The 25,002-nt window shown below is 53.8% G+C and overlaps 7 protein-coding genes across 7 annotated transcripts; 6 read left to right on the top strand and 1 right to left on the bottom strand.

Annotated features, from left to right (window-relative positions):
- Positions 1 to 547: 547 nt before the first annotated feature.
- INS49_014874 (uncharacterized protein) lies at positions 548 to 3,432 on the top strand (the record flags this gene model as incomplete). Its single annotated transcript, XM_043175562.1, has 5 exons — positions 548 to 643; positions 709 to 1,419; positions 1,470 to 2,063; positions 2,115 to 2,358; positions 2,411 to 3,432. 5 exons carry the CDS (start codon positions 548 to 550, stop codon positions 3,430 to 3,432), a joined length of 2,667 nt encoding a protein of 888 aa, XP_043020519.1.
- Positions 3,433 to 5,114: 1,682 nt separating this feature from the next.
- Positions 5,115 to 7,227, top strand: INS49_014875 (uncharacterized protein; the record flags this gene model as incomplete). The annotated part of the gene is made up of 4 exons (XM_043175563.1): positions 5,115 to 5,180; positions 5,252 to 5,382; positions 5,492 to 6,190; positions 6,321 to 7,227. 4 exons carry the CDS (start codon positions 5,115 to 5,117, stop codon positions 7,225 to 7,227), a joined length of 1,803 nt encoding a protein of 600 aa, XP_043020520.1.
- A 766-nt stretch (positions 7,228 to 7,993) lies between these two features.
- On the top strand, positions 7,994 to 8,360 carry INS49_014876 (uncharacterized protein; the record flags this gene model as incomplete). The annotated part of the gene is made up of 2 exons (XM_043175564.1): positions 7,994 to 8,085; positions 8,180 to 8,360. 2 exons carry the CDS (start codon positions 7,994 to 7,996, stop codon positions 8,358 to 8,360), a joined length of 273 nt encoding a protein of 90 aa, XP_043020521.1.
- A 2,215-nt stretch (positions 8,361 to 10,575) lies between these two features.
- Positions 10,576 to 14,260, bottom strand: INS49_014877 (uncharacterized protein; the record flags this gene model as incomplete). Its single annotated transcript, XM_043175565.1, has 8 exons — positions 10,576 to 11,334; positions 11,424 to 11,499; positions 11,578 to 11,695; positions 11,775 to 12,099; positions 12,164 to 12,349; positions 12,423 to 12,715; positions 12,784 to 13,767; positions 13,840 to 14,260. 8 exons carry the CDS (start codon positions 14,258 to 14,260, stop codon positions 10,576 to 10,578), a joined length of 3,162 nt encoding a protein of 1,053 aa, XP_043020522.1.
- A 742-nt stretch (positions 14,261 to 15,002) lies between these two features.
- Positions 15,003 to 15,923, top strand: INS49_014878 (uncharacterized protein; the record flags this gene model as incomplete). Its single annotated transcript, XM_043175566.1, has 1 exon — positions 15,003 to 15,923. One exon carries the CDS (start codon positions 15,003 to 15,005, stop codon positions 15,921 to 15,923), a length of 921 nt encoding a protein of 306 aa, XP_043020523.1.
- Positions 15,924 to 20,127: 4,204 nt separating this feature from the next.
- Positions 20,128 to 22,999, top strand: INS49_014879 (uncharacterized protein; the record flags this gene model as incomplete). Its single annotated transcript, XM_043175567.1, has 4 exons — positions 20,128 to 20,841; positions 20,919 to 21,101; positions 21,184 to 22,519; positions 22,824 to 22,999. The coding sequence occupies 4 exons, from the start codon at positions 20,128 to 20,130 to the stop codon at positions 22,997 to 22,999; spliced, it is 2,409 nt and encodes an 802-aa protein (XP_043020524.1).
- A 743-nt stretch (positions 23,000 to 23,742) lies between these two features.
- Positions 23,743 to 24,567, top strand: INS49_014880 (uncharacterized protein; the record flags this gene model as incomplete). The annotated part of the gene is made up of 2 exons (XM_043175568.1): positions 23,743 to 24,179; positions 24,291 to 24,567. 2 exons carry the CDS (start codon positions 23,743 to 23,745, stop codon positions 24,565 to 24,567), a joined length of 714 nt encoding a protein of 237 aa, XP_043020525.1.
- Between the last annotated feature and the right edge of the window lie 435 nt (positions 24,568 to 25,002).

Consider the following 25,002-nt stretch of genomic DNA (forward strand, 5'->3'; position numbering starts at 1 on the left):
ACTTGAGATACCACCGTACGTAAATAACCAACAAATTTTACACAATACCAAATGAGCACAAGGAAATCGGAGACTACATTTGAATGTTCACTTTCACCGGGCGTAACGAGTCAGTGTCTAGGGAGTTGGTAGAGGCAAGCCCTTGGTAGAGGCTGCTTAACAGGAGCAAGATATGTGCCAATTGAAATCGCCGAAAATGCAAATCGCGAAAATGCCATGGTCGCTTTGTGCAAATAGAGATACCCAGGTACCTAGATACCCAGGTACCTAGGTACCTGGGTAGGTAGATAGCTATTCGTACCTAGGTACTCCAGGGCAATCGAGGCGAAAGGGTTAGGTGGCCCGAGTGCAGCCATTATTAGGGGAGTGATATCACTGCCGCTCGCCGGCCTGCCCAGTTGCCGGCCTCAAGAACCCCAAGGCATCAACGTCCAAACCTACACGCCCTCCACCTGCGGCTCCTTCACCAGTGAATCCCTGCAGACCCATCTCCCTCCTCGACCAGGACAAGAGCAGGCTTGAGACATGCTATCGGGTCGCTGCCAACATGGGTGCAAGCGACTCGAAGCTTGTCTTCAAAAAGGGCATCTTCAGGCTCAGTGGAGAGCGCAGCATTGCTGCTGACGATCCATACTGGACCTCTGTCCGTAGCCCATCCTGTCCCCCCAAGCTCGGCCAGGCCGCCTTGTCGCTGACATTCATCAACAGTTCTGGGAGCTCCCCGAATCCTCCGACGATGTATTCAGCCTGTTTGCCGCCGCGGACATACGGCGCACGCGAGACCATGCGATCGAGAACCTCGAGACCTTGATACTGGCCGTTACCTCGCGGCTCTTCAATCTGCGACACCATCCGTCCTTTCCCGACCCCGAGATTGCCCCCGAGCGCGATGCCCTCAACTGCATCCGGGTTCTCACCAGGGTTCTGCCCTACATCTACGAGGCCGCCAACCTGCACGAGTGGGAGGACCGCTTCTTCTGGGGCATCCGGCGTAAGAAGACGCGGGAGTCGGCAATAGCCAGTGAAGTGCTCTTCGACGACGACGAAGAGGAGGCAGCGAGGAGCAGGCGGTCAGATGAGTACGAGGAGGTCAGGCCCTTGGCGGAAGAGCTCATCGACACCCTTGTCGACCTGCTGTTCTTCTCCGATTTCACCGTCTCAAAGCAACAACACGGCAAGCCCAAGGTCACCTATGCGATATGGCAGAGCGGGGTCGGCTGTAACCAGACCGTTGCTACGACCAAGGAATTTGAGAGCAACCGCATCGAAGTGTTGCGCCTGCTACTCGCCATCACCGGCCAGAGCCTGTACATGTCGGCCGCAGTGCTCCCACAAAATGGCACGAAAGCTCTTACGCACATCTGCACTTGCTCGGACAAGCAGGTTGTATTGTCTCTTCTCTGCTCGTTGCTGAATACTGTAAGGTCACTTGAGTTGAACTTGTTGCGTGCAATTCTAACAATGCCCAGACCATGAAGTACAACCCTGCGAGTTGGCGAGTACCGTACAATACGCTTGTCTTCAAGGACCCAAAGCAGATCCTTGTCACCTACTCCTTGCAACTACTTCTTGTCACGCTTCTGTATCCTGTTCCCGAGAGAAACGGCGAGCCGCAAAAGAACTGGTTCCGTCACTTTCTCGGACGGATACACCGGCCGCAGGACTTCCAGTTCATCGTTGACGGAATGACGCGTATCCTGAACCAGCCTCTGCAGGCTAATGCTTCCTATATCCCCGGAACCCAGTCGTCCATACGGTTTGCACCCGAAATGATAATGTTGTTTTGGGAGATAACGCAATGCAACAAGCGGTTCCGCTCCTTCATTGTCGACACCGAGAGGGCACACGACTTCACCATCCTCATTTTGTTCTACGCTCTCGAGTACAAGAGCGATGCTTCAAAGCAAGGGGTCGTGAGGATGTGTGCGTTCCTCCTCCAAACGTTGAGTGTGGAGAAGAACTTCGGCGTCAACCTCAACAAGCCGTTTGAAGCACAAGAAACCCTGCCTCCTGTGATCCGCATACAGGGCTTCAGGGGCAGCTATGCTGACTTCCTCGTACAAGTGAGTCCACAAATTATTTGAAAGTGGACGTCTAGCTCTAACATCATTCAGTCCATCTACAACCTCATCACCACGAGCAATGGAAAGCTTACAGCTATCTACCCTGCTTTGTTGGCGATTATCAACAATATTGCTTACTACCTCGAGGGACTCAGTGTTGCTACCGGCGCAAAGATGATGCAGCTCTTCAATTCGATGTCTTCTCCCTCGTTCCTGTTGGCGAATGATACGAACCACACCCTTCTACGATCATTGCTCGAGTCTATGAACTCCATACTCGAGCACCAGTACAAGAGTGAGTTGAAGAGTGGTACAGGGTTACAGGGAATGCATCTAACACTTTACAGACAATCCCGAGTTCGTGGCGGCAGTCCTGCGAAACAGGAAACGGTTTGAGGCTCTTCGCAATTTTACCCTGGAAAGTGGCCAGGAAGAGATCGAGAGGCGCAATCGACGGCGAAAGGATGCTCGAGCTTCTTCAGACATTGACTCCACCAGAAGTTCCGCTGAGAGCCTGAGGAGTCCAGTGACGGGCCATTCTCGGCCACCAACACTCAGCAACGTTCCCGAGGAGGACGGCACATTTACCATTGGCGATGACGAGGATGACAGTGACGAAGAGCGTCCCACGCCCTCGCAATCCGATCCAAGCGAAAATCCATCACGGGCGTCTTCGGTGGTGTCGAACGTCGAGGACGCGGTCCCAACACAGCTCCGGGGCATGTCAGAGAAGGCCAGGGGCAAGATGCCGGCCGGCATACAGAACTTCTCCAGGCAGAACAGCATGACCAGCCTCAGCGGATACTCCATGTCTGGCCAGTCAATGAACGGCCAATTCGAGCCGACTCCGCAATGGATCGACAGCTGGCTTCCAGAACTACCACTGCACACCATCCTGAGCGCGATCCCGCAGGTATCGGCCCTGGTGCCGCGGCAGGCGCTGATCGCGGACCACGCTTCGCCCGAGACGCTTCGCAAGATCAGCCAGGTGAAGCTAGTTGGGGTGGACCCGTCTCCGGTGCGGGTGCACTCGTTCGAGTGGTCGCCGCTGGCGCTGGGGTGGTACGAGTCCCTGATCTGGAGCTTTATCTTCAGCAGCGAGATGCAGATCTCCAAGGGCACGGTGGGCATCTGGAACGGCACGGGCATCAAGCTGTTCCGCGTGCAGGAGACGGCGCCCGAGGGCCCGACGCTGACCAGCCCCCGCGGGGCCGTCGACGCGGTCGGCAGCAACATCGTCTCCAGGATCGGCGCCATGAACCTCCGGGGCCCCGCCCAGCAGGGCTACAGTCAGGTCGGCCAGGGCGCAGGCGGTGGCGGCAGCGGCCCCGCTGCGGGCGGCTCACCTAACCCGTCTGCGCGGAGTTAGGAATAGGGTGATGCTGGGTTAAGACATGCTGGGAGGGCAACAACCGGTGTATGCCGGGAGGGGCGGCGACGGGATTTGGGGTCACACGCATAGCGATTGTATTACATATGCAGCTGTTTCGTTGCGGAGCCAGTGAAGCCAGGTCCATTCAGTCGGTGAGAAGAGGCCTTTTAGTGAGCGGGTTCCTTTTTTTCTCTGGGGACGGGCGTGCATAGAGCCTGTTCCCCTATCTCCTCCCTCCCCCCTTTTGTGAGAAGGGGATGGAATGACTGGCGTCTCGTACCTTTGAGGCGCGGCGCTGCTCAACCACTTCTAAAGAGCAGTCGTGATGCGAAGATCTGGAATACAAGGCTAATACCGAGGAATATATCACCCTTGACACATGCCTTTTTCCCCCCGTGATGCGCTCGCTGGCCCGTGACCGGCTGTGCTTGACCGACACGGCGGTTAAGAAGAGGTAGTCTAGGCGCGCGCGGTGTGTCTGCTTCTCACATGCCAAGACGTCATGCCATGCCTCTGCTGCAGTTTGCGCGCGGTCCGCTGCCCATTGGCCTGCTGGGAGGGCTTTTGGGGGTCTGAGGTGACACCCTCCTGCACGTAGCTACCGAGTCGCCACTGGGCAGCCAGCCTCCCGGTAGATACAGAAGATGGTGCTGTGGAGCGGCCATAAGCTTATTACTCTGAACCTTGATACCCACGGTTCTGAATATCCCAATGCGACGCGAACAGCAATTTGCCAATCAGGGCTGGCCAGGATACCTGTTCCCCAGCGCTTTGCGCCGGAGGGATCTCGTGGGGAAGATTTTTCGCCACTGCCCGTCAGCCCGTGACACTTTGGGCCCCCAATATGTGTGAGGTGTGTGAGAGGGTGTGGCGGACAGACACTGGCGTGCGAGTCGGTCGCGACATGCAGTGCATGCATGTCTCGGAGGCAGCCCGCAAGAACTAGGTGGTGTGTGTGTGTGTGTGTGCGTGTGTCTATGTGTCTGAAATGCCGTGCAGAAATTTCGCCACTCTCACACGAGCAGGATCGTCTTCTTCTTTCGTCGTCTCCTTCCAAGTTTCCGGTTGCGCTTGTGGTGGTACACCGGCATTCTCGTTATAGAACCGGGCGGTTTCCTTGGAATCCTGGCCGCGGGAAGGACGGGGACCCTCGAGGATCACCTTCGGCAGGAAGCACCAGAAAGGGGTCGATCATTTCCGGAGTGTTGTTAGCGGGCATGCAGCACAGCCACGTCGGTGCCGTTTTCGAGAAGTTGTGCTGGTTCCGTGCCGCTTGAAGAAGGACATTTTGTATGGAAACGACGCCACATCTGCGACTGGGGGCATGTCAAGCCACGTCGCCAGGATGATAGCTGCCCTGTTAATCTGGACCCTTGAAGTTGCTACATAGTCTGGTAGGCGCCTTTCCTGTTTTGACCGGTCGTTGATGGGAAAGTTGAAGAGGCAGCGCGCGTGTTTATTATCCCATATCTCCTTCTTGTTATAGGTGTCGTCAAGAATTATTTTGCCATTTACAATCCTGTTTTCGCGTCGCATCATCGCACATGAAATTTTCATTTTTCTGCGACTGAAAGAAACTCACGCTCGCTCTAGGATTTACATGTTGATTCCTGTTTGTGATCCTTGTGCCAAGACTTGCCCGTGAGGTTGGATAATGTGTGTGGCATCGCGGTAGCATCATGGCCGATACTGAAGAGGCCCCGCCGGTGGCGTCCGGCGACGAGATCAAGCCTTACAAAATCCACGTGAGTCGCCTCCTCCCCTAACGTACATGTTCTCGTCGCTGGCAAGGGCAGGCTGCTGACGCCACCCGCAGGTTTCGAGCAGATATCTCGACCTGACGAGGCAGAAGCTGGAGCTGACTCGTCTTCCGCACGAGAGCACACAGCCTCCGTCCGAGGACTGGTGGGAGCCGAAGCCTCAGGTAGAGCCGCTCATTGACTTCTGGTAAGTCGCCCTGTTCGCCGGCAGTAGAGCTGCCCGGGTTGTGGGATATGGGACGACTCGTCACGGGAGGCTGGAGTCTGGCGTCAGGGCCGTGCTGACACGGCAGCAGGCTCGAGAAATACTCGTGGCGCGAGCAGGAAGAGACTCTGAACAAGACTCCCCAGTTCCGCACCGCCATATCGACCCCATCCTCAGAGGCGCCCCTTCGGCTGCACTTCATCCACGCCCCGTCGCCTCACAGCCATGCCCTGCCACTCCTGCTGATCCCGCCTTTCCCCTTCTCCAACCTCGCCCTCGCGCACCTGGTGAAGCCCTTCACCGAGCCCGAGGATGCGTCCCAGGACCAGCCGTTCCACCTGGTCATCCCGGCCCTCCCAGGGCTCGGCTTCAGCGACCCCTTCCCGAACAACACCCCCGTGATCCCCGCGACGGCCGAGATGCTCAACACCCTCATGCTGCGCCTCGGCTACCAGCACTACCTGGTCAGCAACTCGGGCGCTGCGCAGTCGTCGCCCGCGAGGATCGACTGGAAGCTGGTCGAGAGCCTGTCGTCCGCCTACCCGGGGGCCTGCCTCGGCGCCCACCTCATCTCCCCGCCGCTGTGCTCGCCCAAGCTGTCCGAGGCGCCCCTGGAGTGGGCCAAGTGGACCATCGCCACCGTGCTCAATGCGCCCATCCTGGGGTACAGCAAGGAGGACCTCTCCGCGCACAAGCAGACGGCCGTTGCCCTGGCGCAGAAGAAGAAGGCGCTCACACCGTCCGAGTTCGGCCTGGACAATGTCGGGCTGAAGGAGCCAAACACACTCGCGTAAGTAGCTGCTATTCTCGATCATTGGCCCAGCGTGGGTCCCGCTGCAGTGCACGCTTGTGCACCATCTCCGCAGACGTCGACTCAGACGAGTTCGTCTACGAGGCTCTCTGGACTGACACTGCCGCAGGTACGCAATGTGCGACTCCCCCACGGGGCTCCTCGTCTTCGCCCTCAAGGGCCTGCGCCTACTCGCCCCGAGGCTGCCATTCACGCCAGAGCAGATCATCACCTTCACCAATCTCGCGTGGCTGCCCGGGCCGGAATACGCCATGCGGTTCTGGGCACACTGTGCCACGCATGACAACGACAACAACAACAACGCAAGGAAAGAGGCGGCCAAGAAGCCAGCCACGAGACCGAGGGTCGGCATCACAGTCTTCCTGGGGGAGACGGGGACAGGAGGCAGGAGCGGGGGAGCCGATACCGCGGCCCTCCCGGAAGGAAACGAAAGGACCGTCCAGGTGGATGCGCCCACCAAGGCCGACGCGGGCGCCGGGTACGTCTGCCCGGCGTGGGCCAACGCGCACTACAGCGTGCTGTTCTCGCAGCGGGCGCAGGGGGTGCCGGGCCTGCTAGCCTGGGAGAGGCCGCACGTCATCCTCACGGGCCTCAGGGGCCTCGCGGCGGAGGTGCTCAAGGCCGACGGGCGGCTCCGAGCCTCGCCGGCGGGGGCGGACACCGCCCCGCTGGAGGGCGTGGTGTCCCCCGGGGATGCGGCAGCTGGCGCGGGGGAGGGTGGCGACGACGACGGCCTGAAGCCGCCGCCGCGGCCGATCCTGGAGCAGGGCGACAGCTCCAGGACGCAGGTGGCGTCGCAGCCGCCGTCCAGCCCCAAGGGCAAGGAGCCCGAGATAGCGTCTCCCATGGCATCCCCAATCACGGCCGCGGCAGATCAAGACCAGAACCCGGGGTCGCCCTGGGCGCCGGCGAAGGGCGGGGAGGAGGAGGAACGGTCAATCAGGGAGGGTACTCCTGACACTGTCGTCCTGGTGACGGCGCCGACGCCGCAGGAGGAGGAAGCTGTGAAGAAATGAGCCCCTGTACCTCCTGGTTCATCAACCGAAAAGATGAGGACCAACTGCACGATTCCATTTTGTTAGCGATACCATATTTCTTCGGCATACACACGGCATACAAAGCAACAATTTATCATACGCATTTTCGGGGCGGGAGGGAGGAAAAGGAGCATACGAGGCGGTAATTCGGGGCAATTGCCAATGGACAAAGGGGGAGCAATTCGGAGGACGTCATCATACCCATGACCCGCAGGAGGAAGAGGAGGGGAGGGACTCCTTCTCTGTGTAATACTGATGCATAGCACATGCGCATAGATCCGTCGAGTGGAGCACTACAAAGCGTGATGAGGTGGAAATCGCATCCTTCCTGTCTGGACAGAGTGAATGGAAATTTTTATCGACGCGGGATTCCGAGCAAAACAGTCCATTCAGTGAGGGGTCCTGCCGGCTGGGAGATGGGGATGTGCGCTGAACCTCGTCGTGAGTGGTAGATCCCGGCTTACAGGGGATAATTAACCTACCCAATGAGCGAAAGGATGTCGTCGGTTCCAACTTCAGCGCAACTGCGACATGGGTGAAGCTTATTTTATCACGGGAGATGATCTATTCCGTCAGACCTAGGCCAAGTAAATATGATCTGGCAGCCCTATGATATAACAAACAGCAACTTGCACACGGAGAAATGGCCCTGTGGCCTGGGACTTGCTCAACCCGGAATTTTCCATTCCAGTCCACACACACATGGTGTCTTTTACAAGCTTGCTGATATCGATGTCTTTTAGTGATGCCCATTAATGCCACACTCTCCCATGGATTGGACGCTGGTGCGACGAGGTTCCCTTCAGTCATCGCATGCTGGGAGAACCTCGGCGACCTGTGAGTGAGAAGGCTGCCGTATATTCGCTGTGGGGATTTCATCCTTTCTGGCACCTGGCCACATTCCACTGTTCTGTGACTCTTGACATCGCAGGCCAGCAGACGTGACCTTCTCCGCCGACGGGCGCGTCCCCACGCTCAGGAGCGTTATCTTCGATGCGATAAACAGCGTGTCGGGCGAGATCCCCGCGAAGAAGTTCCGCAAAGCCAACCTCGCTGCCGAGGGCGGGCGGCAGCGACATGCAGCAAAGGCCCGGCTGCTGTTCCAGCCCTAACATGGGCTCTGCGGCTCCCCCCGGGGGGGGGGGCTGGACTCGCGGATAGAGTACCGGCCTGCGGTGGAGGACGACGCCATCAGGGCCGTCAGCCGGGCGAATGCAAGTGCGTTGTGGGCGTACATGGAGACGGTGCCCCGGATGCCGTTCAAGAGTAAAGAAGTGGGCCCGCGAGGACGCCGACGCGCGCCGCTCACATGGCTATGTATCTCGTGAGGGCGTTTCCCAAGAGGGAGGGTGAGGGCGGACGGTGATGCGTCTATTTCGATCTGGCAAAAACGGGAATGCCGAGTTCTTCACAACTTCGGTGTAATATCATCGCGCAGGGCGTGCGTTTCACAACGACGGTGACAAGGGGTTTATATGTGCTTACACGGACGGCTGCCAAGAAGGGCGATTTGTTGTGTGTTCTATTTGGTGGTGCTACAACATGTATTCCAAGACGGTTACTGGGTGGCGAGCGTTGTGCGTGCGGGCTGATGTTTCGGAAGGGCACTGAAATGCTCAAAAGAGGTGAGGCTTAAGGAACATCGTTTGATATAGTAGAGCAGCATGTGGACAAAGGCAGTCTAATTCAAAATACCTCTATAGTCATACCTCCTGTTCAGCTGGCCCTGGATCTGCACATAAGGTTGGGATGTGACTATTCTGAAGTGGTGAGGGATATGTGCTTTACCAAGCTTGGTATTCATTACCTAGGAATGAAGAAACAGTCTCCTTTGAACGAGAGTTGCCTAGGGGTGCATAGTGCTCACTAGTCTAGAGCGCTGTTGTTGTTGTTGGGGGGGGGGTGTTGTCCTGTCAGTAACCCTGCAGATCCTGGACTCAGGTTGTTGTAGGGAAGAGTTCCAGCTCTCTCATTTAATTTGTATATATATATTGCTACATTCTTAAAATGACAATGAAATAAAACGGGCATGTGGTGTAATGGTGACACTTCATGTTTCATTATATAAGCAGAGATGACCCAATTGCATCCACAATCTTTGTTTTTCTCTGAAGTACTTTCCCTCCCATACAGACTAGCTAAACCAACACTGATCAGTGACTGCATGGCAAGCCGTCACAGACAGCAAGGTCCCTGAAAGTTGTCTGTAAGCATTGTAGGTGATGGAACTCACTGTCCATTGGACTAGTGTAGTCTCTTCAGCTATAGATCAACATTATGATTTAAAATTTGTCTTAGGTCTAGGGATGGTTATTATGGGTATCTTATGCTTTGCATTAGCTTAGTTAATGTTTAGAAAGGCTAATGTATATTATATTAAAGTAATATTAGCTGTATTATCCCAAGCATATGGCTTTAAAATGGCTAGCCATTAGACTAAGTTATATTAAGATATAAAGCTAGAAAGGTTTTAAAAAGAGATTTTGCTTTCCGGATCATGGTGGTTATAAGAGGATTAGGTTTTAACTTTAAATTTCTCTTATTGTAAATATTTGAATTAAGACCAGCTTATGTGTATCTAGTTGCCTTGAGAATTTCTATTCATTCATTAAATTGCAGTGTACATAGCTTCAGAGTTGCTCAACCAGGGTGCAAATAAATTTAATTCATTTGTGTAGTGATAGTGTATGGTTGGGGGGGGGGGGGGGATCTACTTATGGCCATGGTGGTTACATGGTATGAGAAGGAAGCCTGAGTATACATGTGGTGAGACAGGAGGATTGACAGAACTTGACATTTAGGTAACTTATACCGATAGCTTGTGAAGATTATTTCATCATCCCTATGGGATGTCAGTTACTCTGATTTATCAAAAGCCATATGGTAACTGTAGAGACCTTTGACACGGCACTTTGATTCACTGTGTTAGTGGGAACCTGTATGTTCTGGAGGGGATGGACTCACATATATCATTCCACATCAACAATTTCCAGGTCCCCTATTCTGGAAGCCTTTCAGACATGTTGGGGATGCTATGATGAATCCCACACTAGGGCTGATCAGATAACAGACTAAGAAGCCAAGCCAACGCCACAGTCTCAAGGAAAACAAGCCTCCGCCGGTATTGAGGAAGATCAACACCAACCGACCACGGCCCGCAGAGCTGTTTCCGTTCGTCGCCAATACCAAGATGGAAAGTGGCGTCTGCCCGACTCCCGACTAAGGGCGCTGGTAAAGCAGCTGGTGAAGGATTTCCATGGCAGACAAATGCAGGACGGGCCCCTTGTAGTCAAGGACACGTCTATTTCACACATGTGTTCTGAGAATCTACGTAATGCCCTTGCGCAAGAAGTGCCGTGCCAGACCTGAGATGAACTCAAGCTCACCATCAGGCCTCCTCTTTGCAGCCTTCAGCTTCCCAGCGTCGAACAACTCCCACACCTTGAGGTACAGATGGTCCGTGTTGCTATCCGTCCCGATGGAGGACATGGCCGTCTTCATCGTCTCGTGGTCCCGGATCTGCTCCAAGTCGCTCGCCTTGATTGCGAGGGTCGGGTCCTCCTGCTGTCGTTGTGGGCTGTTATTTGTGTGGATCACCCCAAGCCGAACGCACTCGATAATCAAAGCCGCAAGTCCGGCAGCGAGTGCCGTGGCCACAGATGACCCCGTGTGTGCTTCGAACTCGGCAAGGGTCTTGTCTTCCACGTCGTTGTACCAGTTGTCAATCACCACGTCCTGGCCGGGAAGAATGAAACTGAGGCTCTGCTGGTCCCCGACTGTGTCCGAGATCTTGCCGGTGGCGGCGGCGGCGCCGATACGGAAGATGTTGGGTTTTACGGCGTGTGGGTACGTGCGGTCGGGATACTTGCCCTGGTCCGAGGCAGCGCAGAACATGAGCGTGTCCTTTGAATTGAATATGGCCGACGTGATGGCATCGGTGAATAGCTTCTTCCTCATTGGTTCCTCAGGCGGCATGATCGTCCAGGACATGGAAATAATGTGAGCGCCGAGTTTTATTGCGTGTGCGATGGCCTCAACAGCGCTGTTGGGATCGATCTGAAGCTTCGTGGACCCGCCAGCACAGAACTGACACATTTTCTAGGTCAGTTCCCAATTCACAGAACACCCCCGTGGATGCAAATGGGCTGTGTGCCAAAGATCAGAGTATCACATACTGTATGCAGCTTGATAACATGAATAATAGCAGAAGGGCAGATGCCTGCGATAAGGCGGGCCATGAGCGTTCCGTGTCTGAGGGCCGATTAGCATTCTGTTCATCAAATTGAGGAGCACAACACACGCCCCAAAACATCCATGATAATCACGTACCCGCTTTCCGAGTGCCACCAAGGAGCCATACGGGCACCGGACCGTTCCTTATATTTATAGAAGCTCTCGCCGTCAAACTTCTTCTGCAGGTCTAGGTCGGGGTGATGGATATCAGTGCCTGTGAGTTTTCATTACCTGTTAGTTACTCGGAGTTCTTGAGTTCTGAAACCAGCGCCAGTAGGGTTAAGAAAGCTTACCGTCGTCAATGAGAGCTACCACGACAGGGCCCAGACGAGAATCAACCTTGTTTCGAGCCTCCCTCAGCTCCTTGATCTGACGAAACTCGTTCGAAAACCTCTTCATGCATTCAATCCACCTGTGTGAGTCTACAGTCTTGTCATGTGAACTTGTGAAACCGGGTAAGACTTTCTCAGGCTGAGACAAATCGCCTGGAAGGCCCCGAATTTGTGGGTGGATGAGGACCCTTGGCTTGCTTCTGCCTTCGCGAAGGAGCCATGATTTGTACAACCTCTTCTCAAAGTCTTCCAAATTCTGATTAATCCTGTCCTCTGATTCTGTAACCTTTATGGTTTCCATCAGTATATTCAACCAGGTTTGTAAAGTTGGGTTGAGTCTGCCCACTTACGTTGACCTGAATAATGTTGATGGTCTCCAAGCTGGTCAGTTGAGCCAGTCCATCAGGTTCAGACCACGCACGAAGAACTGGATTGCTTCCACTCCAGTAGAGACTGATTTCTCTCAGATGGTCGCCGACTTTTGCAAGGGAGGCAGGGCACAAGTCTTTTCGCCTCCAGTCCAACACCTCCACTTTCTAAGACCACGTCAGTCCAGACTGGGCACATGTGAACTCTGCTCTGGGAACGAGACTGTCAGGACTAACTCACAAAACCCGCCAGAGATTGCTCAATGGCCACATCAGTGTGTGATGGAGACTCAAGGTCATCTACTATGACTCTGATGATCCTTTTAACACCACGCCCCTCCGCCCGCAGCCAGTTGAACAAGGCTACCATTGGAAACTGTTCTTGACTATTACCTTGCTTTGTCACAAGTTGGATATGAGGGAACGCCACGTATTGAAGAATAGACTCAAACTCGAGATACTGAAAGCTGCTTCTGGTGAAGTCTTTCATACTGAGTCTTCTTGGCGGTCCAAAGTCGAACCACAGCGCCTTGTCTAGGATTATATGGTCAGTCGAATCACATGCGTAGTCTGATGTTATTGGGGGTAGACCATATGTTTACCTTGTTTCCCTAGGCTATCGGGGCTCCGCAGAAAACGAGACGCGATATCCGGTTCATTGTTCCTCAAACAAAACAGCTTCAGCAATTCAGAAACCGCAGCAGCTGTCTCTCGTAAGCCCTCGAGGTGATCCTCAAGCTGTCTATCAGCTGATTTGGGCGGGGCCGCGACGGAATCCTGGGCCTTGATGACTGGTGACGCTCCTATCTGAGATGAGCCCCCTGCTCGTCGCTCTGTCACCGGAGTGCTGGCACTCGTGATGGAGTTCCTCCGCACGGCGACATTCGCATCAGGCTTGTTCGTTCTTTCAGCTAGAGGCTTGTCTTTCAGAGTCGACCACGACGGCGGCAGCATTTCCCCCTTTCTGGCGGTCGACTCGACAACCTTTTTCGACTCCGTCTTCCACATATCACTGCTGGGCTTTGCCTGCTTTTCTTCTTTGCCTGGGGCCATGTCGTCTCCCCGCTTAGTTTGGCCTCGTTCTGGTTGTGCAAGAGGCAGACTTTTTTGATTCTTAGCTGCCATCTGCATTCTGAGCTTCTTCTCCCACAATGTCTTGCTCTCCTCGTGGAACTGGAAAATGGAGAGACTTGAGCCACCCGCGCCCTTGATCTTGCAGTTGATAGCCGCAGGACCCTCTTTCAATAGCTTCAAAACGATTCTCTCCTGAGATGGGAGGCATTTTTCATACTGGACGGCTAGGTGCAGAGGTGTCCGGCCGCTGCTGTCCGTCTGGGTAAACATTTCGTTGGGTACCAGGCTGATTATCTTCGTGATGAACTTCTCGGCGTTGATCTTGCGACTCTTGTAGAACGTGGCTGAGAGCGCGGCGTGAAGGCAAGTGGTCCTCTCTCCATCCACGTTAGGGTTTCCTGAGCCTATTCTGCATTCGGTTCTCAATTGCTCGCCCAGATTCGTTGCCTCCGTTGCGTTGAGACGCAGGACTGCGTTGTAGCAAAAATAGTAATTTTCCTCGGCAATTGCAACTAATAAATAGAAAAGAATCAGTTCAAAATTTCGGATTTGCGAAGAATTTTGTCCAAACGTCGTCGCCTTACCTGCCAAAGGTGTACGTCCTGAACTATCCAAAGCACCCATTAAATGTGGTTGCCGAGTGCTTGCTACTTTGACGAGTGCTTGAGGGTAATACGCCACGCCCAAGAGACTCTCGTACGCGAGGTAGTGCAAGAAGTTCCGGTCCTTGGATGTTGTGGCGCCCCAGTGCGCTTCTCGTCGAGAGGCAAATTCAGCGAACTTAGCCTCCAGTTGTGATTCCATCTCCTTCGTCCTCTCTTTGCTCAGGTCCCCACTGGCGTTTTTCTCGTTCTTCTTCCGCAGCTCCTTTTCTCTTTGCATATCTTGTGCTTCCCTGTAATCTTTCTTGAACTGCTCCTCGGCTTGGTCTTCTACGTAAGACCCTTCTTGGGGCCCGACGGGATCGAGAGTCAACTCTCCATCGTCATCATCGTGAAGATCCATGGTTGCTGTCCTCCGAGGAGCGCCGTAACTTGGCGGATCGAGGCGGCCTGAGGGGATATTTGCGTTGCGCGATCGATATCTGGTATCGAGACCACGTTTGGAAGCACGAGCTGACAGCTTAATGGCATTCGTTATGATTAGCTCTCAAGGTGGGCATAAGAGTTTTGCAAGTCCAAAACTATTAGAACTTAGCCGCACGTTCGGAGTGTCAGCGTCACGCAATCGCCCATGCAGACCATATTTTATCGTCTTCCTAATATTCGGCTCGGTGGCCTCTTTTACTCATGCTAATGTGAAAGTGACACAGAACGTGCCACACGCTGCTACATGCATATCCCCATCAGGCAGACGCGCCACTGAAGCTGCACACCTGTAGGTAGGCAGTGCAGAAGGATGCGACCAGCGGAACAGATTCATTTTGTATTGCATGTGTTACTGGGCCTATTAGATTTCCCCTCCAGTAGTATCGCTTGCTTGCTGACCGCGTTCGAAGGTCATCTGCATGTAAGACGGCCGTGTTAGCCTAATCGGGTCGAGGTTGTGCATGCTAATGTACCCGGAAAGTACCAGCGACCTCCACGATTACCTGGGTAATAGGCCGCCACCTGAGAAAACTAATGACTTAGTCTGCGAGATACTTAAAGCAGAAGCTGACGCCAGCGGTATTCAATACGAGCCATGATGGTCTCATCGCTTCGTCAAGTGCCTTAATTCTGATCTTGTTTCTATTTTACAGAGCACCATGTCTGAAACCGTTGTTCAGTCCGACCAAATCGATGGAGCTGAAGTGGATGAAGCTGTTCTGAGTCTGGATATCGGGCTTGAGGATGTTGTCAGTGGCGAGGAAGACACCTTCCGGACCCAGAACACTTCGATGACCGACTTCGAGCGCCGCAACATTATCGAGAGAACAGGAGGCAATGTTCATACCCGCGTGGAGCTTCTTGACGTCACACATGGCCGTCTTAGCGATGGCGACGAAGGAACGCTCATGGTCCTCCGATTCCTATTCGACCCGCGCAAAAATTCGAGCCGTGTGCTCCGTGGAGAGGTGAAAATCGATTTTTTCGCCGCAGATGAGGATGATGACTGCCCAGTGGTCGAGTCCATCGCTCCCGATGGGCGTTTCACGGTGATGTCGACTACAGACCAGGTGTCGACCACGCGAGGTGGCGACCTGAACCTGGGCGTCTCTGGCGCATCTGTGGCCAGCATCAGCGCCACGGCGAAGCTGGAGAAAACCAGGAGTCGCGATGTTAGCGACTCTACAAAAGTCATAGGGTCTATCAACCTTGGGACGGGTCGGAATAAAGGCGACCCGACTGCAGCGGCATGGAACCTGTTGGAGAACAAGCATCGCAAATCCGGAGTGCCGGACTCGCTGACCGTTGCCATTCTTCTTCGTCGGACTGATTGTGAACTTTTCAACGCCAAGGTCACCCTAGAGGCAGACTGCGATTTTGCAACGGGGTTGCGTTCCAAGTTTAAGAAGGTCCCTTTGGATGATCCGGTCCTCTTTAATTCACGCCTCACAGGGAGGAAGGCGAAGAAAGGTCGCCATTATGGCACCGAAAACTTGGACAACGTCAGCCTTGATAGTCTTTGCGAAGTCAGAATGGATGTGCAGGCCCCCTTTGCGATTGGTGGCGAGGCTACTTATTAGTTGTATTGTGGTGGATTCTGGAAAAGACACCTGGAGGCCCACCGGGGACCTGCAGTGGCTCTAGGCTGCTGGCCTGGTTCGGGTTGGCTTCCGGAACAGCAAATACCGGCATGCATTATAGCCTGTCAGCCACCAATCCTCCGAATTGCAAGGAACGAAACCAAAGTCACTGGTACACCGCGAGCACTACTTGTGGCCGAGTGTTCAGCTCCTGCAGGCATGCAACCATCAGCTTCAAAAGGGCAACTCGGGTGACATGGATTCTGCACTTGCTCTAGTAAGCAAGTGGTACAGAGAATGTAGATCGTCATCTGGCTGCCGCCACGAGCGGGCACCCAATCCCGGGTGATTCCTGCCCTTTCGAACCTCACCGTACTGGCTTTTGCCTAGAGCCGTGTGTCTCGGGCGTATTTGCTTCCACTCGCAGAGAGCGTCCTTCCAGTCTAGCACGTCAGTCAATACCAAACAGATACGACCAGCTACGGAATGGGTGATGAGGGTGATGCCGGTCGAAATAATAAGGTGACATTCGGTCACGATCTAATTAAGCAGCTCAGGCAACCTCCGTGTCGACGACGGAAAGGAAGAAGCCATGGCGAGATCTGAGGGACCCTTGAATATCGTTGAGGAAGATGAGGGCAAGACGGGGGCAATGGTGATTGATCCCACCTGGCTAGGAACATCTGTTGGTATTGAGTGAGTGGTTAACTCCCCTTGCATCAATCCAATTCTCAGACTCCGAAACAAAATTCTGGATAAACCGTTAACCTCGAATATCAAGTGTCGTTGCTGTTCATGGTCTTTGTGGCCACAGCAACAAGACTTGGGCCACATTCGACAACCCAGAACGTCTGTGGTTGCATGATGCCTTTTCCGAAGGAACTTCCTTCGCTGCTCGAGTCGTCTCGTACGGTTATGATCCAAACGACAGTTTGAAGAGCTGCTATACATTGAGTGGTATCTACCAGATGGCTGAAGAGCTTCTCGCCAAGCTCTTGGAGGTCCGTAGCGAGGAAATCAAGGTTAGTTGGGATTCAATTCCGGCAAAGCGCAATAAGTAGGCAGAATACTAAGACTTGACTTGGAAGGGTGCACGCCGTCCCGTCTTCTGGGTATCTCACGATGTAGGAGGATTGGTAGTTAAAGCGGTAAGCATTCTGGGCACTGCACTCAAGTATCGTGAAAGCTGCGCAAGACGGGTTCACTACTTCCGTAGGTATATACTAATTGAGATATAATTAGGCCCTGATTCTGGCACACTACGAAAAGGAGAAGTATGCTGATATTCTCCGGTCCACACGGGTTCTTGTAAGTCACGACCGTCTTCAGAAAGCCCTCAGCGGAGAAGTATCTAACGAACCCATCGTCGTAGATATTTTTTGGCTGTCCTCATCGTTCAACCGGAAACAGTGATTTGCAGGAGAACTTACTCAGGCTACTGTCTCTGCGCCTCCAGTTGAGACCCAAGGTCAAGACCGCCTCAACTTTGTCCCAGACAGTGACTGAGATCAATGGAGCCTTCATCCACACGCAAATTCTTACCCAAGCTTTACTAGTGAATTACTGTTCTTCTCGTACAGAGATTTCTGAGAGTGTTTTCTCCTCATTTATCGCTTCCTTTGGCGTCGATGGCGAAATCGTTCTTAGCAATGCTCGGTCCCATCTGGATCTGCCACGCCCAATAAATGAGACCGTACATCCGCTCAAGGGCAAACCTGATTCCGACTGGCTATGTAAGTGTGCCAATTACCTAGGCACAGCCAGCCTTCTAATCCATACTTTGCTAATCACAATTCAACACATCAGGGGGGGACTGGGATCCAGACGAGCTCCACTCAATGCAGCGCGTCCTCGACCAAATGCCACCCACGTATCCACTCTCTCGTCCCAGGCACCTACTGGATGGTTCTACAGAGCTAAAGGAGCTAATGAAGCCTGAAACTTGGAATCATATTGTCCACATCCGCTGTGAGACTGATGCCAAACTCACCTCAGAAGAATGTTTTCGCGCCCTCCAGCGTATGAAGACAAACATTTGGCAATTCCAGTTCTACTTCAACTTCGACTCTGACGACTTTCGATTCAGTTCTTTGGAGTCTTGGTTTGCCTCGATATGTTCGCACATAGCCTTCGGTCGAACCGTTACTATCAAAACGCCAGAAACTGTTGGCCTTATAGGACGTTACATGTAAGTAGGGCCCTCTGATTTTCGCCTGTCTCCTTTCCTTTGCTGCCTTAAAATTTCTCCCTGGAAATCACAGGGAGAGAAAAGATACTCCAGCTGATATAATCTTACAGTCCATGGACCTTGGAAGGTGGGATAGATCATTGTTGGGAACGTTTGATCTCCATCGGGGCAGTAATGGATGCGGTATACGTACTGGGCTGTTTCGACGAATGCCACGAGTCGCAAGCTCTGTGGCTCATCTCCAAAATCGAGAGACAAATTCGGTCTACCGAGGAGCCATTGAAAATTGTGATAGTCACCACTGCAAATTCGAATCACGGGCAGAAGATCACTGAGGCGCTCTCACGGTTCCCCGAGAAGTCTGTCACCACAATTAGCTACTCTGGTGTACCGGTTGTTCCTCCTAAAGAAAATCTCGATGAAAGACTTGAAATACCTTTCTTCTTGCAGGAAGACCCGAGATATGCAGACGGACAAACATCAGAGAAAATTCGGCAGATGTACGCCTCAGGTCAAGCAGATGGAGATCTCCGTTGTCTACTCCTCACTTTGATGAAGGCAAGCCCGGATCCTATGAGAACGATGCAGTTGCTTCGGGCGGATCTGCCGCTCAGTGACCAGATCTTCACGGCCTCTCTGGAAGCGATATCAGTGGAGAACCGATCCCGAGCCTTGAACGTTATTTCGAGGCTGTCAACTTTGCGAAGACCCCTCCGAGTGTTCGAATTTGTCACATTGCACCAATTACCTGAGCGTGCATGCGGTACTGGCTGTTTGCAGCACCGAATATCCAGAACAGATCCATGCATGAGTTACAAGGCTGGCCAGATCTTACGGGATTTCGGTGGCTTGCTTCATATCAAAGACGACGAGGTGCGCTTCAGCCATCCCCAACTGAGGTCCTGGCTCCTGTCAGTAGGAGCAAATCCAAGATCGGAGAGCCAATGGTTCCACCTTGAGAACGAGTGCGAGCGCCACGCAGACGTATTGGACTTTTGTTTGAAGTGTCTCAGCCACTTGGACGGTGATGAAAGGACCGACGGATTGTTTGCCTACGCTGTGGAGCACTGGGCTCATCATTACACCATGACAAATGGGTTACGGCACAATGCAATTCTGAATAAGGTCTTTGGCGATACGCAACTTCTCAACAACTGTATCGCAGCATATGGCCGCTTGCAGACTCCTTTTGTGAAGCCACGACCTGGGGCCTCAAAGCCTCTTGCCATAGCGGCACACTTTGGCCTTGACTCCATTGTCAAAACTCTATTGACGAGGGAGAGCATTGATTTGAGCACTTGGAGTGAAGCTATACTTGAAAGTGTGCGGATGGGTCGTTTATCGACTCTTCTTGCTCTCTATGAAGCCTGTCCTACGGAGTTGGAGTTTGATAACGATGTTCTGCACGACATAGTCAAAGAGGCTGCGTTAAGCGGACATCATGAGGTATTCCGAGAGGTGGTCCAGCGTATTCCCGAAGCTCCTCATGAGAAGCCGGGATGGAAAGCAATCAAAACGCGACCAGCCGAGAAGCAGGTGCCTCATAGCGGCGAGCATGAACCAGCAGAAGCGCCCTCACACTCGCCAGCGAGGTCCGCCTTGGGAGCCACGGCTCAGGATACCTCGGAGGAGGAACGACGGCAACAAGAGACTCTGTTTACACAGACCACAGAAGACGACGAGGGTGCTGGGAATCAAGGCAAAGACAACGAGCTGCACAAGATTTGCACAGACATGGATCACAACTCAGAGCCATCTCGAGAGCAGGGTTCGAATCCACAGAATGAAGAGCAGGAGTCCAAATCTCCTATTGAAAGCTGTACCCCAGCGCCAATCACTCCGTTTGACTGGCTCCATCTTATTCTCTGCTACGCGGCAAGATATGGTCTTCAAGACGCGGCTGCCAGACTACTCTCACTCGGCGCAAATATCAACGCCAAGACTATTAGAGTTCCCAAACTCGAATTTGGCAAGACATGTGCCTTAATTGAAGCCAGTCGACTCGGGCATCTAGCTATGGTGCAATTTCTCCTCGACCATGGCGCAAACCCGGAGCCGACATCGAGATACATGACGCCCCTGATGGCTGCTGTCCACGGCGGAAACCGCGATGTTGTCAAGCTGCTACTGGAGAAAGGGGCTGACATTGAGGCAACTGACAATCACAGTTGGATGGCGGTCACCCATGCCAGCTGTTGGGGTTGCTATGCTGTCCTTGAAACACTCGTGCAGCACGCACCCCTGGTGGAATACACAGCTACAGAGACACCACCGCTATTGCCTCAGGCGGCAAGGAGAGGGAGGTATAACACTATGAAGATCCTACTCGAGAACGGTGTCGGTGCCAACAGTGCCGAAGAGGGTCAGAGTGCGCTGGCTCTTGCGATTCGTCGGAGGCGGTACGACATTTGCGAGCTCCTTCTTAACGGCGGCGAAGGTTGGACAGCTGCAGATCCCAACTACACACCCGAAGACTCGACGCCGCCTTTGGCGCTCGCCGTCGAGATGTGCAATCTTGATATTGTCAAATTGCTGCTCGAAAAAGGTGCTGACATCCAAAAGGCGGATCAGACCGATGGGTGGTACCGGGCGCCCTTGAGCACTGCAATCCTGTACATCGGGACGTATTCGAAGACCGACATCATAAGACACTTGCTTGAGAACAAGGCAGACCCTCTCGTCTCTGATGAAGATGGCTGGACGCCGCTCTGGACGGCTGCGAACGAGGGAGTGAGTATTTGTTCAGTCTTCTTTCCCCTTGAGAATTGAAACAAGCAGATCGAGTCTGAACTAACGCCTTGAATAAGTACTCCGAGGTCGTCCGATTGTTGTTGACGTCCGGAGCTGCGCCGTCGCTGGAGACCCCATGTGGCAAGAATGGGTGGACGCCCTTGTGCACAGCCGTTGTCCAGGAGCATACAGACGTGATCCAGGTACTCGTCGAGTTCGGGGCAGATTTCAACAAGGAAGTTGAATCCGGAGCTACATCGGTGTGTATTCCTCACACCCTCGTCTTGGACAGCACTCCATGTCCACATCCTGAATGTGAACCTTTCCTGACCGCCCCTGCAGATTGCCCTTGCCGTGGAAAATAGTGATGCAGAGAGCCTTCGGCACCTCCTGTCCAGTCCCAAGCAGAAACCCGATATCAAACATCCTTCAGTGAAGAGCGCACTTCTCGATAAAGTGAGGTGGAGTGACAACTGCCAGGAGGTCTTGGGCATGGTTCTTGCGGCTGGGGCGGATGTTGACATGGTCGAGCAAACTGGGGCCAAGGCACCACTTCTCATGGCGGCGATGGCAAATCCGACTCCTTTGACAAACAAGCTCGCCCAGACCATCCTAATGTACGGCCCATCTGTCGACTTCAAAGACGAGTTCGGCAACAACGTCCTCACCAGCATCAGTCCCTATACCTCGGTGAACACCATCAGGATACTTCTCCGCCGTGGCGCTATATTGGACGTCAACAGCAGTGGTCAAGGTCCCCTCATAGCCGCGATTGAAGCTGGCAATATGGATGTTTTCAAATTCTGGTTGACCCAAGACGTTGTGAAATCATCCGTCAATACGCCCAGTACCTATGGAACCTCACTACACCACGCCGTCAGGGTGGACAACATCGAGATGGTCAAGACATTGATTCAGCACCATGGCGCCAACATTGATTTCTCCGAGGATCTCAATCGTGGCACGCCTATAATGACGGCCATCAGCCTGTCACGAGATTCTATAGTCAAGATGCTATTGGACGCCGGGGCACAGTTGACGCGCCCAGCAGGCCTGCTCTCGTTTCCGATCAACATTGCCAGCGCAATGGCCCCACCGAGTGTCATCCGGCTGCTCCTTGACAAAGCCGACTCTGGCGTGTCAATAGACGTCCGTGACCAGTTCGAAAGAAAGCCTGCTCATCTCGCATGCTACAACAGCCTAGAAGCGTTCAACGAGCTGTGCATTCCGGACGGCGACTTTGCCGCCAAGGACCGAGTGGGCCGCGTACCGCTGCACTATGCTGCTCTCTCTGGCAATGTGAAACTTATGGAAGTTGTGATTGAGCGCTCGCAACGTGTCGGGGTGGACATCAACGTCGAGGATGACGACGGCTGGACACCTCTGCTATGGGCTGCGAGGTTTTCCAAACCCACGTGGATTTCTTCGTCTTCCTATAAGCCCCAGGAGATGATTGAGTATCTTCTCAATAACGCGGCCGTCGATGCTAGCGTGTGCGTTGGCGGCATAGGGGCTGACGAAGGCGACAAAAGCTGGTCGGCTGCCGACATTGCTGAGTATTCAGATCATCAAGCAGATCCAGCTATCATCAGCCTCCTGAGAGAAAGAGTGACCGAGAGGGGCATGAGCTCCACTGGGAGGGGAAAGCGTGGCGCTGACACTTCACGCTACTGTGATTGTTGTTTCGCTGTAAGTTTTCTCCCACACATACGTTTCCCATTGCGCCGAAGTACTGGCTATACCACTAGCCCTGATTTGCTACCCTGATGAGCAGTACCAGAGCGGTATATACATAAAAAGAAAATACTTAACTAGATACCTATTGCTGATCAATCCACAGCATATATACGGGATTTATTTCCGCTGCTTGGACTGCGGGACTGGGTTTCTAGGAGGTTTCGATTTGTGCTTCAAATGCGCATATTCCAAGCGCAAGCTTCACTCGTCAGGTCACCATCTCGCTAAACACGGTGAAGAATTAGCCGTCAACGATGGGTTGGACTCACCCGTGCTGGAGGGGGGCAGCCCTGTCCCCCAGGACCTTATTCTGGACCAGCCTGTATACGAGGGCGAGGATGACGCCGCTGATGCGACCGAAACAGATATGTTTGATGACGTGCCGGAGTATGAGAGTGGGGATGGTGGCGATGACCTATAAGGTCCTGCTTTATTTCATGATATGAACGTATGGTACCTATGGCTGGGTCACAATGCTGAGCCATAGCAATCCTGTGCCGCAGTCGCTGCGCTTCCCCAGTGTTAATAGCTTAGAGATGAGGGCTCATTTGCCTTTCTTCCTTCTTCCTTCCGTCTGGTGGTCCCCAATGCGACCTTTATTGCAGTGCTCACACATATTTCGTTACATACCAGACTGGATGATTTAGTACTCAGAGGCCTTGACTCCAGCCTTGTGGTATGGGAATGTTTGTGTATAATTTATATCCCTTTCAGCCCTTGTAAATCGCCGTGACGTGGACGAGATGTAGGTGGAGTGTGTATGAGTCGCTGACTAACCCGGTTGTGAGTAAATTCGGGGAAGACTCCCAGGTAGTGTCACTCTAGTCTAAGCGATAAGGGATTCGATAAGGGACTGTCAGGCTTAGCCAGGGACCGACTGCCACTGCAGGCAGGTCGCTACTAGGCAGCTCTAACGTGGCCTAAGCTTCATCTTACTGCCTTGTGACGGGGACAAGAAGCCACGTTCCTCCCGACAACCAAATAGATATCTAATATCTACTTGGTATATCCCACCACCAACTCGCAGCGATGACTGCAAGATAGAAAATAGCACATACCTTCCGAGCCTGACCAGCTGAAGTGCTCTCTCCCGAAACAACCACCAACACCACACCAACACTGACCGAGCAAGGCCCCTCTGGGCCCCCCAAACACCCGCCCGCCATGTACACCTCCCTCGTGCGCGCGCAGAACGTCTTCGGCTTCTTCACAACCGTCGCCTTCGTCGTCGCCGCCTTCATAGCAGGGACCGACCTGCTCGCCCCGCGCACGCCCTCGGGCACCATCCGGCCCACCAACACGCAGGTCGTCAAGGGCCGCCCGCACTACTACTCGACCAAGCGCGAGGAGTACGCCATCATCAAGTTCAGCCTCGACGCCGACCTCAGCTCCCTCTTCAACTGGAACACCAAGCAGGTCTTTGTCTACGTCACGGCCGAGTGGCCGGCCGCGGGGGACAATGCCAACAACGCCACGAACCAGGCCGTCATCTGGGACCAGATCATCACCAGCCCCAGCTCGGACCACCTCGCCAACATCGGGCCCGCCACCCTGCGCAAGCTGAAGAAGAGCGCCGCGGGGAAGCCGATAGACCCAAGCAGGTAAGCATCAAAAGTCGGGAGAGGAGGGGATGGCTGGGAAGACGGAGCAGGGCCAAGGAGGAAACAGCGATGGACGAATCACTTGAAGCTAACGCGCGCGAAACAAAACAGAGGCAAGCTCTCCCTCAAGAACCAGCGCCCAAAGTACCAGATCACGCACCCCTCGTCGCGCATCGCCGAGACCGACCGCGTCGAGCTGCGCCTGCACTACAACGTCCAGCCCTGGGTCGGCGCCCTGACCTGGGACCAGGGCCGCGACTACGGCCTGTGGAAGGCGACGGCCGGCGGCGCGAGCGACGCCTTCGCCCTGCCAGCCATCAAGAAGAAGGAGGACGGCGACAGCAGCAGCAGCAAGAAGAAGACCAACAATAAGAAAACCAAGGCATAGTCTGCCAGGCGCGCCCGTCGCGGACTAACTTGGTAGGTACGATCGTCAGTTTGTAGGGGGTGGGGAGGAGAGAGTTTCAATGGGAAACTCATGAGAGACCCTCGGCATCGGACTAAGAGGCACGGACACTGGGGAGGTAAGCTGCCGGAGGTGGATCGTTCCCATGAGCGAGCCTGATGAGGTCGTGATTTTGGCGTTCTTTGTCCTGAACCGTGGTCAATCCGACGGCCTCCGCTGCATGGGAGAGAAAGCCAGCTCAGCATCCTCAAAGCAGGAGGAAAGAGAGGAAGGAAGCATTCACGAGCCGAGAGAGGGTCATCCCCGCCAGACTCTCGTATCTCACGTAAAGGGAAAAATCTCAAGAATCATAGTTTACACCAAGTATCCCACCGCTGTTCTGTCAGCGCTCGCTATTCTGTACTCTATCGCTGTTCC

This window comes from Diaporthe citri, assembly GCF_014595645.1.
Source record: "Diaporthe citri strain NFHF-8-4 chromosome Unknown scaffold_8, whole genome shotgun sequence".
In the NCBI taxonomy this organism is placed as follows: domain Eukaryota; kingdom Fungi; phylum Ascomycota; class Sordariomycetes; order Diaporthales; family Diaporthaceae; genus Diaporthe; species Diaporthe citri.